The sequence below is a fragment of the Palaemon carinicauda genome, chromosome 4 (assembly GCF_036898095.1).
Source record: "Palaemon carinicauda isolate YSFRI2023 chromosome 4, ASM3689809v2, whole genome shotgun sequence".
NCBI lineage: Eukaryota > Metazoa > Arthropoda > Malacostraca > Decapoda > Palaemonidae > Palaemon > Palaemon carinicauda.
Genome location: NC_090728.1, coordinates 177,320,379 through 177,338,864, shown reverse-complemented (window position 1 = coordinate 177,338,864; position 18,486 = coordinate 177,320,379). Strand labels below are relative to the sequence as shown.

Below are 18,486 nucleotides of genomic sequence, written 5' to 3'. Positions count from 1 at the left end.
AGGAAATTCCAGGTCCATCCGTTCCAAAGTAGGGACATGGCGTCCGTTATCTCCTCTAGAGGGTCCTCTTATGGGGCTACATATCGAGGTAGTTTCTTGATGACTCTCGAGACTTGTTCCAAGATGAAAGAGAATGAGTCTGCGGACCATTCTGACTCTATCGGCTTGAGCCTGAGTAGAGCATCCGCTGTCACATTGCGGATCATTTATAAGTGAACTGCTGATAGGTGCCGTCTTTAGGCAAGGGATGGCTAATATCACATGGATTATATGGGACGATCTCGAGCCTTGTCGGTTCAGACATCTCACTATCACTTTGCTGTCCAAGATCAGCCTGATGAGGGCTGATTTGTGTGGGGAGAGTTTTCCCAACGTCAAAAGGACTGCCATGGCTTCCAAAATGTTGATGAGAAGGGCCTTGAACAGAGATGACGAAGTCCCTTGGGCTTTCCTTTGATGGGAGTGAAATCCCCATTCTTCCGTCGAGGCATCCATGTGGATGATCATCGATGGTAGAGGTGGTTGCAAGGGCACGGTCCTCATTAAGCTTTTGGCCTTCGACCATGGGTTGAGAAGTGATCAAAGTAAGGCCGATATCGGTTATTTTAGATCTCTTCGAGCGTTTGATGCGTATCTTCTCCAGACTCCTGACGCATCTTTCAGCTGTGCTCTTAGCCCTGGGTCTGTCACTGCTGCGAACTGGAGAGAGTTCAGTACTCTTTCCTGTTAGCGTCTTGAAATCCTGTTGGATTACAGTAGTCTCTTGACCGACCCTGCGATCTCCTTCTTCCCTAAGAGAAAGGAGAGACAATGTGATCTCAGGTTCCAATGGTTTTTCAGCCATTGAAACCTTTGAGCCGGAGAGAGTTGAGACTTCTTGAAGTTGATTTTGCATCCCAGATGTTCCAGGAACTGGGTTACTTCTTTGGATGCTTGCAGACCAGCCGCTTCGGGTGCTGCCCGCACCAGCCAGTCGTCCAGGTACTTTGTTACCTGAACAGTTTCTAGTCGTGGTTGTTGCACGACTGCGTCTGCCAATTTCTTTTAGATACTTGGGACTATGTTTAGTCCGAAGAGTATGGCTCTTAGAACATACATTATCTTCTGTAACTTGAATCCTAAGTAGGAGGGAAATAGGGTCCTTATGTGTAGAAGGATTAACATCCTGAACTTGTTGAGTGGCAACAAGTCCAGAATGACTTGAGTTTTCTTGAGTCCTTCTTGGGAACACAAAACAGCCTTCCCTGAAATTTGATGGACTTTGCTTTCCTTATAACCTGTATGCTCAGGAGCTATAGGGTATACTCTTCTAATACAGGGTTAGAGTGTTGGAAGAGTTGAGGAAATGATGGTGGAGACATGTCTAGTTTCCATCCTAGTCCAATCTTGATTAGGCCTTGGGCCCAAGGATTGAAGATCCAACGATCCTGAAATTGTTGGACCCACCCTCCCTACCGGAAGTGTCTCCTTGCTTCGATAGATCGGAGGGTTTACCTCCTCGACCGCCTACGTGGGGCACCGCGGTCATAGAAACTGGGATGTTGTTGAGCAGACCGAAGAAAAAGTCTAGACTTCTTCGTCTTTCTTTTAGGTTGGGGACCCACATCCGGGGAAGACTTCCTCTTTGAAGAGATGCCCCACTTCTGGAGAAGGTTCCTATTCTCCGTGGTGGCTTTCTCGACTACCTCTTTAACTACTTCATTTGGGAAGAGGTCTTTACCCCAGATGTTGGAATATATCAGCTTCCTGGGTTCATGTTTCAATGTTGCAGCAGCAAACACGAACTCTCTACAGGCTCTCTTAGCCTTCATAAAAGCATATAGGTCTTTTACTAAGGTGGCCATATACATTTTGGCCAGGACCATGAGCATGTCTTGGGTACTTCGTTGGGCTGCACACATCTCTATGCAGTTTTGTAGGGATAAAGAGGCCGCAAGTCTCTCCTTTGTCTCTTGTTCCTTGCACAAGAGAAACTCAAAGTTTAGGGAGATTCTCGCTAAACTGTCGTCCAGCGATGTCCGCGTCCAGTTTCCCTACTGAGAAGGTTAGGTGGACTTCCTTCCATTCCTTCTCCTGCATGGTCAAGGCTAGTGACAGAGGCCTGCACTCCTCAAGTGCAGGGCATGGTTTGCCTACCTCCACTGCCTTGGCAACAGATTTAAATGCCTTCCACGTAAAGGGGAATGCTATTGAAGCAGGAGCAAGAAAAGTAGGGTGTTTCTTGCTCAAGGCGGACACTTTCGACACCGAATAACCCGCCTTTCTCAGGCTACTTCACAAGAGAGCCTGTGCCTTATCGTGGTCAAAAACCATGACTACCTTCGGTTCTGTCTCCTCTTTTGACATTGGTTCATGCTTCAGTTGAATGAAGCAATCAGGGAAAACGTTAAAGCTTGGCCAAAACTGGATGTCATCTAAGGGACAGCTCCCATCTTCTCTGAGATGTAGAGTTTGCCGTTCAAAATCAGCTTAAGCTCCGCATACCTCCAGTGATTGGTTTTGGACCAGGTAGGGAGGTCTTGGTCTCTGGGTCGCTTGAATGACCCTCGGGAGGCGATAAGTGGAGCTTCACTGAGGTCACTCTTGAATTTTGCTTCCCTTGTTTCGCCTCGTTTGCGAATGTTCTCTTAAATCCGTAAGATGGGCCAGCGCCTGGCTCATGTTGTCCAATGGAGGGTTAGAAGGTGAAGACGTCGAGGGTAACGGCTCCAGGCCCGGCAAAGACGGAAGGAATTCCGACACGACATCGTCATCTTCTCCCAGAGGTGCCTCCATTCCATCCGTCTCGATGGTAATCTGGACGCAGGGAGGTGCGAGTCGTGCTTGGGGCACAACCATTTCACTACCCGCTTTCGAGAACAGTAAGCAACGCATCCTATCGTTTGGTAGGTATGGTCCCAGAGAATTCTTCTGGAAAACTCTTACCCATTTGCGTAACTTTTTACGTGCCGCATCCCTAGATTCCATTGACTTGGGGTCATCAAAACCTTTGGTCACTAAGGTCCGGCAGATATTGCAGACTTGGGGGTCCCAATATTGCAGGGATTCAGTAATAATGGTGCAGGGGGCATGAGACCTGCATGCTGTTTGACCGTAGAAGTACTTTCTCCTAAGATTGCAGAAGATCGCATCGCATGTCATCTGGGGTTCCTCCTGTAAGGAAAGGAAAACAAAATGAGTATACGATTGTTTATCTCAAATGATAAACAGATATGCAATTATTCATATTTTTAATCATTATAGCTTAGGATAGTAAGCTAGAAAGAAATAGGGAAAGACACATACTTGTGTATCCCTCCCAGCCAATTGCTGTAACCTCCCCCCCAATATTAAAAATAAAAGAGTTTCCTTTTTCAGGGCAACTCGAAAGAGAACGGTTCTAACCCCTAGGGATAGAAGAAGTGTACACTGTCACTGACCCTTCTAATTATTTAATATTGTGGGGTAATTATTAACTGATTACCAATCAGATTATTGAAGGAATTCTATTCTTTCAATATAGGTTCGGTCTCAGCTAAAGCCTGTACAAGGGTACCCAAGATGTGTTAGAAATTAACTACTGTATAATAATACTATAGTTTTCTGTTTGCAGTATATACCATATTGCAAATATACTGGCTACGGTATCATCATATACTGTAGTTCAGCCGGTGTGTTGCCGCCAAGGCTAGCACCTGGCGGCACGGTCTAGCCGGCATGTCGCCGACTGGACTAGAAATTAGAAAAGACACATACTTGTGAATCCCACTCAGCCAATTGCTGTGACCTTCCCTTCCATTATTAAAACTATAGAGTTTCCTGATCAGGGAAAGTGTACTACCACTGACCCTTCTAAATTATTTAATATTGTAGGGTAAATTTTAAACTGATTTCTAATCAGACTATTGAAGGAATTCTATTCTTTCAATATAGGATTGGTCTCAGCAAAAGACTGGGCAAGGATACACAAGATATGTTGGAAAATAACTACTGTATAATATATACAATAGTTTTCTATCTGCAGTATATACTCTACTGCAAATATACTGACTACTTTATAATCATATACTGTAGTTCAGCCGGCATAGCTAGTCCCTGGCGGCATATGGCAGGCTGGTTAGTACCCGGCGGCACTGGTACAGTCGGCATGCAGCCGACTGAGTAAGTACCTGACGGCGCTGGCCCGGAAGCAGGTTAGAACCTGACGGCACTAGCTGATAGAGAGAGAGAAAGCATGGAGTGAAGGACTGCCTTATTACTATGTATGTTTACACTAAATAAGGATGTAAGTTTATAACTTACTACCTTCCTCCAGAAAGAAGGTTCAAATGGAAGGGGAGAATGCATCATTCAGGCTTCCATCGAGCCACAAAGACCATTGCCGGCATATGGCCAGCCATGCCGACTGCGTAGGTACCTGACGGCGCCGGCACGGTTACAGGACTTGTGGATGGCAGTCCAAGGGAGGACTGAAGAACCTTTGGTGGCAGAAGGGTCTCCCACCGGCAGCCATCATGACCGGCACAACCTTCCCGGATCCTTGTGTCCATAAGGGAAAGCTGAGTGACTAGACAGCTGCTATGTAGTAGCCCGGCCGGCCCCGCAACCCGCATGGAAGCAGTGAGATTGCAGGATGACGGCCATAGCTAAAAGGACAGAGAGGGGCAGGGAAAAGGGTCCTGTATAAAGTGTAGAAGGCGGCGGCAACATTGCCGCCCCCCCACTACACAAGGGAGAAACTTTGTTTCAGTATCGGCGCCATCCTAGGCGGCAGAAGAATATCTATTCTTCAACCTAGGGTCTGCCGAAATAGTGTTAGGAGGAGGCGGCAGGCTAGCCGGCCCCTCTCAGCAAGAGAAACATCGTTTCAGTGGCAGCGCCATCCTAGGCGGCAGAAGAATGTCTATTCTTCAGCCTAGGGTCTGCCAGCACGGGACTAGTCTTCTAAACCGCAGGGAGAAGGTGGCGGCATCATACCACTACCCCATGCCGGCGGCTATAAGCCAGCAGGGGAGTGACTACTCACCCTGCCGCTCTGCCGCCGGCAGAAAGACTGAATACTCCGAGGTTCTGTCGAAAACCAAAGCCGGCCCTCACCGGCAAACGTGGGAGACATAAAACCCTAGCCTAGTCAATTACTCTATGGCAAGACCAGAAAGGGTTGCCGCCTGCGGCGGCACTCAGAGGGAAAGAGGGATTACCCTTAACTCTCCACAGGAGACAAGTATCGAGTTATATAATTCTAGGAGATGTACTATCTCCCTTAGATTCTAGAAAACGATACACAAGGGTAAACAGGGATATTGTCTGAAAGTATACTACATCGCCTAGGCTAGGTAGCCTAGGCAAGACCAGATCTCGGTTACCTAAATCACCGAAACTCTAACGTATACGATCGACAAAGATAGAGGAAAATTATGCATACCATAAACATCTTTACTAGTATAATTGTGCCTAAGTAGCTTTCATAATTTATTACTGCTATTACAACCGGGAAAGTCGTTCTGCTAACTAAATAACACATGCATAACAAACGACAGCGCCTCTGGTAACAGGCCTATCTCCTTAGCACAATAAATTACTCTAATTTCACTGTGAAAAAGGAGCTAAAAATATATACACTGTAAAGAATCAATACTCAACTTTCCAGAGGCGAAAGATGCTGGAAATAGCATAATAATCCTCACAAAATCGATCAAAAAAGTTAGATCAACAGGGAACACCACCGAGCAAAATCGCTACAAAAATAGGAATAACCGCCATCTAGATACTCAATAGTAGTATGGAAGGAAGGGTAACCTTGATAACGGCTCCCCCTTCTAATTTGTCACTTTTCCCCCTCGAGGCGAAAACGCTATTCGGGGTGAAGATTGCTATGTGTCGTATCAAGATATACGTCCCCTGATTTATGCGATATTCTTAAGAGAAATTTTAAGGATATTCGCGTCAGGAGTTAGAATTCTGGAGACCTAAAGGTAAATTCTCTGGGAATATCACTGTAGTTCAAATATCCCTTGGAAGCTACTTAAAGGAACCTTCCATCAGGACGACATGGCTTGAGCCCCAAAAATATATATACAGTATTGGTGTTAAAGGTTTATACTGTAATAGTCATTTAAATCCTATTATATAAGCCAATGACTTGCAAGTAACTACCTATTACTTCATGCTATGACCAAGTAGTCTCCAATACCTTTGTCAGAAAGTCCCCGTCGTGTTAAGTGTTATTTGCAATATACTAATATATATTCAACAGTGAGAAAATCGCAATGTAAACAGATTGGTGCTATTCCCCCTTCTTAAAAATAATCTGTACATTAAGCTAGTGTAACCAGACCTATCCTTAGCCAAGGTAATACGGTTTTTGTTCTACGTTTTGGGTGATGTACTGACAGACAATTGTCAATGCTTGATCTAATTTACTTATAATTTTTATTGCTGCCTTGCTGAGGACATAAAGTGTAGCATATTCACTGCAACCTGATGTGTAGAGAAATTAAAATAATTTCTTTGTGTATATGGTTAAAGGAAAGTGTTGTACACAATGTATGGATGCTTAAGTCAAATTGTTTCACTTGCATTACATTAAAATAGCTTTATTATTATGAAAGTGGAAAATGTTTTGTTTAACAGAAAGGGGACTGAAAAACAAAATCAACTCAACTGTTGACGTTAACTATGTTCTTCATATGCTTATCAACATTCTTTCTGGAAGGTCTTTACTATTGCACTTACGTTATACAGTATCATGCCATTACTCATCTTTAAATCCCTCTCCAAATTAGACAGTGTAAATACTGCACTGCACTGTACTGTTCTGCTATCACTCCTTCCCACCACTAAGCTTGATTATTGTGTATTTTTGATATGTTTATTGCAAAATTCTTAAGTGATATGAGTTATGTTAAAAACTTTTTACTTTTACAGTGTCTCCCCATCCAAATGCACAAGATTGAAAGGAATTTTGGGCTTCGATGTCTTAGCAAACCCAGATGTGGAATACTGTCAGTTACCCTTCTGCTTCATAAAGATTTGCTACCGTAGTGATGTGATTAATTGGCTTTACAGAGGAAAATGAAGTGCTCTAGAAAGGAGCTAGAGTCGAAACAAGTGAATTTTCATATGGTTATACGCTTTAGCTGAGAGTGGAGTTTTGAGAATTCTTTTTATTTTTCGAGTGTAAGTTTTGTATCGTTGTTGATATCTTTCATAGACCTTGGATACTCTTTTTATCTGTACAACTATAACAAAGTGAATTTTGAAAGACATGTTTAAACATTTTTTTTTAATCTTTTGTTAGGAAGTAACAGTATTCTAATTCATTTCAACATCTGATGCCATTTAGTGGCAGAAAAATAAATTATAGTATCATGTAGACCATGAATCAGGGACTCTTCCTAAACTGCGTTCCCTACACTAATATATATACAGTTCGTATATGTATATATAATATATATATTTTACAGAATGGAACTTTGTAAATAAATGGCTAATTATTTTGTCTGTATATCGAAAAAATAAAAAAAATTAAATTGTAGCCTTAAAGTGGAGGAATAAAAATGTACTTATGTAGATTTGTTTTGAGGAAGCCTACCGTATTCCTTAAGAGTGTGAACTGAGGAAGTTGAAAATATAGAAGACTAAAGATGTAATGTTTATCAGATAAGAGTCTTGCGGTGTTACCTAGTCAGTGGTTATGATTTAATCAAAGAACCATAGTAATGCATAATAATGATCCCAGATACCATGCTTTGTTGTGGTTCTTTTGAACTTGTGCGAATTCTACAAGGTATTTTGTTGATTACCTTTGTCATACTTGAAAATAATTTAATGGTAACCAAATTATTTATATACCTCATTTGTGGATTAGCAGTATCAATGCAGAAAAAAATTCCTTTGACATATAGGATATCACCGGTGGCATTCCCCTTTCAGGGGTGGAATACCCTTTTAAATCTGTTTTGAAAAAATTTGTATGATTTTTAAACTTAGATATCAGATGATTTTTATCATTTTTTCTTATTACAGCTTTATATTTTCACTTTTTACACCAGGCATAAGTAATATGTCCACATTGTGCCTAACATTAAAAAAAATTCACTTGTTCAGAGCGCTCTTATTTAGGAAGATTATTTTTCACAAGAGGTTTGTCCAAACTGTTTATACCGAAACGTTTTTCTTAAAATCCAGCGTTTTCTTTTGTAAAAATTACCCTGACTACTCCATTTGTATTTGCCTTTATCATTAAGTCAGTGTTTATATTTTGCTGTTACCAGCATTTGTATGATTAGAGTAGCTGTTTTGTTGTGATGAGCTTTCTCTTGACTTTCCTTGTTTTTGCCTGTCATGGCAATGGTATGACCTCCTCTGTTACGCTAGTAACCATAAACTATATGATACATGTGTATAGTGTTAATTCATTAACAGAAAAGCAAAATAAAGTTTTTTAACATACAGGTATTTCACTTTACTTCATCCTTATTTGTTCTGTGAAGTTTGGAATATGATCAGTCTTAGTTTTAGTAAAATTATTGCACCAATATTTCATCAATGCATGTCCATACTTCTTTAAATTATCATCCTAGTATTACTTTGTGCCAATACCATACCTTTGGAAAAAATCTGTATGAAATAAAACATCTTGTATACAAAGAACTACTGTAATATATTAGAATAGTACATTCATATTTACAATGTCAAATTTTTACTGTTATAGCCAAGAAATACAGTAGACAGAAATATTAATGTTTACGAGGAACCCAAGCTTCAATTTTTGGTTTGGTAGTAGTGTATGGAGTGTAGGCATCTGAAGTACCAGTTACATTATCCTGGTGAGGAATAACCCAAGGATATCTTTTCACAGGGACCTGAAGGAGAAAAATATATTACTAAATTTACATAAAAAACCATAAAGAATAAACAAATATAAAACAATACAATAATAAACTGCATGAATGAAGTAAGGAAAGCTTTGAGAAATACAAAATTTTAAAGTGTCCCCTATGTAATACATTTTATTCAGCCTAATACTTCTAAAAGCATAATTAAACTATATTTTCCTGCCTCTGGTGTAGAACTATAAAATAAAAAATTGCTTATGACATGTGTAAAAAGTTTTTATTTTCTTTTTATCAAGATTTATGGTTTTGGGTTATATAGCCCAGAGCTGGGGCCTATGATGCCATTCAGTACACAAATGCTACTAGGAAAGCCCTAATTACACCATTTAATAAAAGTTAGATGATGCTGGACAGCAGGATGGAAGAAAGAAAGCAAGAACAGAGAAAATAAGAGAGATATAAAGAAACTACAGCTAGGGACCTAGTAAGTGGACCCCCTACATGGTATTATTTTGGTGAATCTTCCATGCAGGCCTCACTGCAATATCAATGAAAAATGAGCTTCGCTGCCTTAAATTTACGAATTGCTGCTTAGTTAGTAAAGTAGTTTAGCCCTATTTGACTAGAAAGGTCAGAGATCCCAAACAAAAAAAATATATTCCATCAACTTTCAGATATTGCCACCAGAACTTTAGGTTTTCTTAGATGCTTTTCTATATCTAGTTAATGAATACGTATTCTCACGAATGAATACAATAAAACCTTAACCACTAATTTAACTATACGCTATTGAACTTTGGTACCATTATAAAAAAAATACATGCTGGTAAATCGCTTAACCTTAGTTAATAAGCTGGAAACACCAGGTTAAATTTTCAAAATGTTTGACAATGCAACCAACCAAATGAGTTAGAAATGACACCCTAAGGTCAAGACAGTATGTTATTAGTGAGGTCTCCCACAATTGGCTTCATCTCATAAGTGCAATACTTTTCTTTATTTTTTCAACTGCTAGCTTGTTCACCACTAAGTAGAGTAGATGCTTGATGAAGGCACATTTTAATGTCTTCTCTTTGCAGTGTCGAGATATCCACAATTTGCTTTGCATTGCTCAGTCTTTTGTTGCAGCTTCTCTAGTGAGTTGTGTGGGAAAGCATTATTCGTACAGACAAAGCAAAGCAACCATATAGTCATGAAATGTATGCTATACTAACTGTATCATGCCTCCTATATATGTTTTAAGTACAGCAATTGTTGGACAAAGGGGCTCATAACATGTTAACATTCGTTGAGAAGGTTGATTTAAGAGGAGAGAGGCAATACTGTACTTTCGCTCATTGCTAACCCACTTAAGTCAGTTTAATGATGTTTGATAAGGCTCTAGTGAAGACAGAGAGGCCATTAAACTTGTGGACAGAAGATCTCGAACTACAAAAAGTTCACGATCGCTAACCAAATTCAAAGGGATCTGTGTCAGCTACGTTTCCTAACAGAGCGAGATGGTAGTATGAATACTATCCCTATCAGCTTACCATACGAGGCTGAAGATCAATCCGGGTAAGGAGCTTCACCTGCAAATGATGAAAGAGCTGTGGCTACCACACCAGCCTCAAGCTTCGCTAACCCCACAGACAATGTTTGGTGGACGAGTTCCATGCGGTACAAAGTGGTGCACAAGGTTAAAGAACAATCCTCCCACATCATTACAGGAGAGTTCCCTACCTTGCACCCTTCTTTTCTTTCCAAAGGTACTTCAATACCCGCGAAAGTGGAAATACTAACGCTTGGTACCAGTTCCCCACATTAGTGTGCTGTGGACTGAGCCGAATGGGTCAGTGACTGGTCCGCAATCTAGGTTTCCAACCACTCTTACTTGCCTGAGCAGGGCATCATAAGGTCTTTCCTTCAAAACTCTCTTCTCTGCTTCAGCAAGGGAATGGATGAAAAAGCTTCTCGGTAATTGTGGATCCCTGTTCTTCAGGGGATGGGTCCAACCTTTGAGCAGTCTTGCCTATCCTGGAATTTAGTCAGAGGAGGGATAGTCCTCATTTGCAGGAAACTGGTGTACAAGCCTCCTGCTAACCTAAGAAGGGTATCCTTGGTATTTTTTCCTCAAGACTGTCTCTCTTCTCTATATTGACAAAGTATTTTTGAGTTTTCAGGCTTTTCATCATGACAACTTTTGAAAGTTTGGGGTTTTTTTTTATCTTTGCTGCCACACAGACCATATTACAAGAACCCAGTATTAGCCATAACAGTTAGTCAGACATCTGAAGTTAGCGAGTTACACAACAGAGCACCTTACTTGCAGACTTGCCAAGCATTTCTCTTGAAGAGGCTGGTTTAACATTGTCAACGTCATCTCCCTTTAAGAGAGATTTTCCATGCCCTCTTCCAGGCCATGGCCCTAATAGCTTCTACATCCCAATGATTAGCTGTTAGGAGATTTTTGGAGTAATCATCCAAACTCATATTTAGAACCAGTCTGGTTCTAGGGGACTTCCTCCCAACAGAGCGAGTATGCATATTTTAAGTACGAAAGGTTTGTACGTGCATAGGAAAAAATAAATTTGTTTATAATGAAATTATTCCAGCAAAAATGCAAACCATCGTCCTTTACTATAGGAGAGATGGATAACAGCGAAGGCTGGAATATGAAAGTTAAAACATTTAACAAGATGTAACTAACCAGCAAGGTAGTTACCTGCCAGTAAAGGGGAGGTAACCTCTATTGCTCACTGTAACCTCACTTGGATTTCAGCTGTCAGAGAGTGAACTTGTCTCTCTCTGCCTGGAATACATTGGCAGTTTCTGCTTTTAAAAAGTCACCTTTAACTTTAATTTTCTTTTTCTCTTTCCAGCATTGCTTGTTTGGGCGTTTGCAAAAGGGATTCTTCACCTTCGGGGTCATTCTCAAAGTCTAGAAGTCGCAGCTTGCCTTTACTTCCCTTGGAACTCACCCTTCAAACTCTTCCCTAGCAACTTCCTCCTATCAAGAGTGATGGTCCTTTAACTCTAGGACAGGCCCGGGGGCAGGGAGACCCCACTAAGTCCCCTAGTGAAATGATAGTGCCTCCTTTGGGAGATATACTTTCTTACTTTCAGAGAGCTGACACCTTCGTTTCTTGTGACCTTCCCTAGCCATCAGTAGTTTCCCTTCGTAGAAGAGGCTTCAACGGTTCCTTGCAGAGAAACACCGCCCTCAGGTCATCGCCCCGGTTATGTTGTCTCCTCAGCACGCTTCCTCTACAGTTGCAAGTGCCTGAGCAGGACATGTCTTGCTGGATTATCTCATCTGTTGGTGCTCTTCCTCTGTGGAACCTTGCAGCTCTTTGGAGCTTTTCCTCAGCTTTGGCATTACCTCTCCTCTCCAGAGGGAGATCTTAGACTGTCCTCCCCATAGGCGGCATAAACTTTTGCCAGCTAACCCTCATCTCCTAGACTTTCGGTTGCTAGACCTTCTTCTGCTGCTAATTCTTTGCATGCTTCAGGTCTTCCTCTGGGAAATCTTCACCCTATAGGCTAGCTTTTACTATGCAGTATCATTTGAAATCAAAATTACTAAATAAAAGCAATTTAATATCATGCTTTTCTAAACATGCCACTTAAAACGGAAACAACGGTTTTGTTTATGTTTCATAGTCAATTATAACGAACAAACGAATGCATTTACACATCTGTGTATAGATTAGCTTTTGCAGCAACAGATATGTTATCAAGTACTGATTATATAATAATTTTGTTATTAGAGTACTAATATTGCTTTACTTACTTTTTCCTTAGAACTTCAAATAAATGAAATTGTTGCGACGACTGTTTGGTACCCTTGACAGCGAGATATTTGCTGATCGAATGCTCCACTTATAGTACCGAAAGAAACAGATCTGTTTGAGGCTCGAGTTGAGGATGGCAGGTTCATCCTAGCCAAAATTCTCGGATATGATGTGTCGTACCATACTAGTGGTATTTTTAAATTTATTTCAGAAGCAGGTCTTTTGAAAACTATTTAACTGTTATAAGGATGTTCTTGATTTTATTGTTTTAAACTAATTTACCATTTATTTATTCATTTCTTCATTTATAACAAATAACATTGACATCAATGACCTTAGATGTCAGGATGCTAGATAACTGATAATCAATCAATCAAATTAAGGCAATTTTATGTTTTTTTTATAAAATCACTGTCTAAAACAGAAACCATTCGTTTGTTTACGTTTCATTGCCAATCATAACGAACAAACAAACGTATTTACACATACGTGTTAAGTAATGTTATTACAAATATTTTACTTATTACTGTATCTACAAAATTTCCAACATACGTCACAAAACAGGAAAATCATTTTGTTTGCATTCAGTCAACAATAATAAACTACCACTAATGACAGTACGATAAAAACTGTTACGAAAGATAATATTGTACGTTACATTTCTAAAATAATTTTACTAACTTCAATTACAATCAGTTCAATTTCGTATCAACTTGTACCCACATCAATTATGGAACCACCAGCAAAAACAAAGAAACTTGATTATGCTAATCTAAATGTTATTACTACTGTCATTAGCACTACCATTAAAATTATTGAAAGGTTACAGAAAGAGAAAGATAAAGGTGCTGAGAACGTAACCTCAACTCGATGTTTACATTTTATCAACTAGACTCGCACAGACAAAAGTTGATTTTATTGTTATGGAATTTTTTCTCAAATAAGTTATTTATTATGAAATTATGTCAAAATGTAAAGTAAATATAATTTGGTTACATTTATTATCAGTTACCATACCTAAGCCTCCTCTAGCCTACAAATACTTGAAAAGATAATAGATTTGATATGCTTTGTGACTGTGAGTGACTCACAGACTTTGAACAGCTTTGCAGATACAGAAAATTTATGTTTGAAAACTATCGACCACATAAAAGGGGAATCGCTCAATTCGAACATGCATATTTCTGGACCCTACTGTATGTAAATCTTGAATAGTATAGGCATAAATGCTTATTATACATAGCTATCAAAGGCACTAAGGTCTCTCAATAAGGAAACATATCTATCTTGAATTTTGAGTGATATCAGTCCATAAGCAGTGGAATAAACCACCTATTCTAGACCCCTAACTGCCTCATACTAATTCAGAGTCTAGAAAGGAGATTTACCAGCTGAAGAGCATTCAGGTGAGCCCATCAATCACCTTGAAAGCTCTCCAATTACCTTGACCGAATGGTTGCTTTAAGCATGTCTTTCAGGTCAAGAGGAGCGTGAGCCCCAAAGGAGCACAAACTTGGTCTGTGTAAGTATTGAGAGATTGCTTACTGCAAGCAACTCTCGGGTGAGAAGAATCCTTTCACCATTAGCACATACTGAGACAGCTCACTTTGCTTGGAGGTAGGTCTTCAAAAGGGGATAGGGCTGGCGGGCAAGTTTGTATAAATAGCTAAGGTTTGTATCGTTAGGAAAAACAAAAATTATCTACGAATTTGTCATTTGTTCTGTAACTGGAATACCAACCTATGCTATTTATTTAAGGGTGACTCACCCATTAGGAAAGGTGGACGTACCTACCAATCTGGCTTTGGGCTTTACCCGGGGGTTTCTTATCAGAGTATGTTAGTACTCAAAATAAGGAGTCCCTGCACCTCGCTAAAACCTTGCTACGCAAAGTCAGCAGATTACGCAAGCTGTGTGTTGAGATATTTAGAAGTGTGACTGTCTAGGTAAAGTTATTCCGAGTCTTTTTGTAGGAAAAACTTTTGTAACCAGGATTTTCCCAATACCACCTCACCAGGGTATGGGGACGCAATAGTATTAGCTTAATACTAGGTACACAAGGGAGCATGGTTTACCTTCAGTGGTTTGGGATCAGCTTATGCAGAGAACCCAGGATGTTGCTTTCCCCAAGAGAGGGGAGGATGAAAAAAAGAATAAGAGCCAGTCAAATCTTTTCATTCACGCAGACTAAAACCGGGTAACAGTGCCCTCAACCTTCTGCTACTTGTCCAATAAGGAGCTTGAGGTATACAACCAGCTATTGTGCAGCCAACACGGGACCGATAGAGATCGTATCTAGTTCCTGTGGGTCATGTCTTGCAGGAGAAAGGTTGTGAAAGTCACCTGGAGCATTCACACCCTTGCTTGTAAAACCTGCGTCACAGAGTAATCTGCTTAGAAGGGCCAGGGGCATAGCTATGCCCCTGACATCGTAAGTCGACGTGTTGGATGAGGATCTGGATTCAGTGTAATTGATAACTCTCTGAATCCAGCAGAGATGATGTTTTGGTGATCCTCCTCTTGTCTCTCCCAGTGCTGATGACAAGAGAAGAGACCCGGGTGGGCTGTTGCTGTTTTCTTGAGGTAGAGCCTCAAACCTTACCCCGGGTACAGTCACAGATGATCTGGATCGTCAGTTACTGAGTGGAGACTTGTTGTCTAGGATCCGTCACCTCTGGAGACTGTGTCTGGCAACATACTCGTGGACGAAACTGAACGTTGCCTTTCACCCTTCTCATTAATGGGCAATGTCGAAAGAGAGACCACAAAGTTCCTTGACTCATTTGGCCACTGTCAAAGTGTGTAGGAACACTGTCTTTTAAACCAGGAGAAAATTTGTTGCCTGGTGAAGTGGAACGTAAGGTCTCAATTCCAACTGGGAAAAGGTAAGATGTAAGTCCGCATGGGTTAGGAAAGGTCTAGCGATGAGAGGATGTCCCCTTCCTTTTAGTTTGAAGGCGAGGCTCAAGGTTGAGCGATCGTCTTTACCTGCTGAAACTGAAAAGGGGGTCTTTTCCTCCTGCATATACTCGAGGCTTCCGCTATTGCTGGAATAGAGGTATTGAGTGGAGAAATAAGCTTTCCCATGACACCAACCACAGAAGACATTATACTTTGCCTGGTAGACTGATGCTGAGGAATTCCTCAGATATCTAGACAACCTCTTCGCAACTTATTGCGAAAAAACCTCTGAGAGAGAGGAGGTACTGGGTAGTCTCCAGGTGTACAATCACAGTGAAGCTATAGCTTGTGGTAGATGTCGAAGTGTGGTTGTCTGTGACGTGGAGAGGGTTCTCTTGGAGGCTCTATCAGGAACTGCAGAGGGTTTGGAAACCGTTCTGTGTAATGCCATAGCGGAGCTAGAAGAGCCCTTGGGAGGCTGACCGATGTTCTAGCCTTGTTGAGTACCCTTCTCTTCAGACAAAGATAGGGACGAGATGTAAACGTCGTTGTTGTACCCACCATTGTCGGCATGCTTCTTGCCAGAGCGCCTTGGCGTCTAGCACTGGGGAGCAGCGGATGCCTGAGGTTGAGGGCATTGCAAACACATCCATAGCACATCCATAGTTGGAGAACCCCGTAAAGTCGGGACTTTGTCAGCTAAAGGTGATCCAAAGATAATTCGGTACACTTTATCTTAAATGTTGTGCACAGATTATTGGCGAGCACATTCCTCTAGTCTGGAATGAAGCGGGCTGATAGTGGTACCGAGCGGACTTTGGCCCATCTTAGTATTTATACTGTTAGATGGGAAGAGGCTGCGAGCAAGTTACTTCTTGCCTGTTGATGCGAACCCCTATATGGTGTTGTAGCTCATCACACCACTGAGTGGTCTGTTAGGAGTGGCCTGTTAGGAACTGATGAGGCTGTTGAAGGACCGGAAAGTTGGCCTTCATCTCTTCAGAGATTTAAATGAAGGCACTTTCAGACTGTCCAGAGGCCTAAAGTTGTGTGGTACAGCACTATGGTCCCTCCTCCCTTCTTTTGATGTGTCTAAGCGCAGCATCAAGTCCGAGGGGTCGGTAAGGATGAGAAGGTTATACCACTCTGTAGATTCTCGACTGACACCCATCCCTTGAAGTTCGTCCAAACTTCTGGTCCCATGGGGATCAGAATGTCCGTGGAATCGAAGGCCTGATTCCAATCAGACTTAAGTCGCCACTGGAGAGAATGAATATTGAGGCGGCCATTGGAGGCTAGACAGGCCAGAGATGATAGGTGTCCAGGGAAAAAGTAGTCACTCTGGGCTGGGAGTTCTCGTTTTAAGAACGGGTCTTGTGACTTTTCTACGCCTGTCTTTAATGAGGTTTTGTGGCGAGTGGTGTCTTAGAATCATTCCCAGATATACCAGTCTTCTGAGAGGGAAGTAGGAAAACTTCCAAAGGTTTACCATGATCGCCCAATCTTGGTAAAAAGCCTTCAGAAGTTCCAGTGCTAACGCAAAGTTGCCCCCAAGTCTGGTAAGGTCAGTCAGTCGTCCAGAAACGGAGGAGACGGAAGTCGATCCTGTGAGCCCAGGATGGGTACTGTGGATAGACCGCAGCACAGTGACCTGAACTGATGTTTCTTGTTTGTCTAGAGTCTAGACTGATTCTTCAATCCTTCCTAGATGATGGATGGTTTGGGCCTGGAAGTATGAGTCCTTTAGGTCCAGCATGCAAATGAAGACCTTTGGTCTTAGCCTTGTCCAAACTCCACCATGGCGTGGACATCGACCCAAAGGGACAGCTCCTTGCGGATCCTTTCAGATGGGAGATTTCTGACACTGGGGTCTTGACTCGTGGCGTAAAGGATGGGACGCAATACCCTGTGTAAGGATTCTTCCCTAGGAGAGAACTCCTTTAACTGATAAAAGTAAGGCAACGCTTAACCCTACCATGCACCCTGATGGGATTGCTGCTATTCCTAAGAACAGCATCGGTCTGGCGAAAGTTAATCAATGGTTAACGGCTGGGTATCGTGGTTACTGTGCAGTTGGAGAGCGGTTGCGAGTAGTCATCAGTCGACAAGCTGCTGATGAGGGCTGTCGATCATTTGCCGACCGCTATAGTGGATTGGTGTGATGGCGAACGATGAGTATCAAAAAGTGTGTTATATGCCTTCCGATCTAGGGAACCACGGGCAGAGGTCGACTAGTAAGTCTGAGTGACGAACTGCTGGGAAACGGCTAACTGCTGATGATCGGTAAATCGGCGATCTGTGAGTCGAAGTTGGCAACTGACAGGCATATGAAGGCTGTCTGGTCAGTCAGCCAAGAAAGGTTGGCAATTAATGAGTTGGTGATTGGCTTGGAGAGCCCTGAGAGACAGCAGAATGGTTTGATGATAGTCAGTTGGTGACCGGTGAGCAATTGATGATCAGCAATCGATCGCGGACCGGCGATCGGTGAGCTAGAGATCAGCAAGCTGACAATTGGCTGGTCAGAGATCAGCGAGCTGAGGTCGATGATCGAAGAAAGAAGAGCTACCCATCAGCGATCTAGTGATCAGCAAGCTGATGACTGGTTATTGACTAGCAATCGGAGATCAGCACGCTAGCAATCGGAGATCGTTAGCACTTGGCGAGACTTGAGGCCAATGATCAGAGAGAGATGAGCTAGCAATTGGCGAGCTAGCGATCAGCCATGGTGATCTACCGATTAGTCAGTTGATGATTTCTCATTGGTGGAAGATGAGCTAGAAACTGGAGATAGGCGGACTAGTGAACAGTGTTCGATGAGCTAGTGATCGGTGTTCTGGTAATTAGAGATTTGTGAGCTAAAGATCGGCCGTTTGCAACGTTTAGATCATGTTTGCTGACAGCAGTACTGTCAGGAAAAACCCCTGAAGAGAAAGGGACCAAGGGTTCCTTGTGAGGAGTCTCGACCTATGGTAGATGCAGTTGATTCGCCTTGT

General features: G+C 41.9%; 2 protein-coding genes across 2 annotated transcripts in view; one reads left to right on the top strand and one right to left on the bottom strand.

The window, feature by feature from the left end:
- Positions 1–8,433, top strand: part of LOC137640236 (N-alpha-acetyltransferase 30-like) — a 114,002-nt gene extending 105,569 nt beyond the window's left edge. Inside the window, exon 5 of the mRNA XM_068372805.1 lies at positions 6,907–8,433. The gene's annotated coding sequence lies outside the window, so the exon portion shown is untranslated. The remainder of the gene's footprint in view (positions 1–6,906) is intronic.
- Positions 8,434–8,620: 187 nt separating this feature from the next.
- LOC137640235 (probable NADH dehydrogenase [ubiquinone] 1 alpha subcomplex subunit 12) overlaps positions 8,621–18,486 on the bottom strand; it is a 46,541-nt gene continuing 36,675 nt past the window's right edge. The window contains exon 3 of the mRNA XM_068372804.1: positions 8,621–8,846. Coding sequence (XP_068228905.1) covers positions 8,721–8,846 — 126 coding nt within the window. The 3' untranslated portion in view covers positions 8,621–8,720. The remainder of the gene's footprint in view (positions 8,847–18,486) is intronic.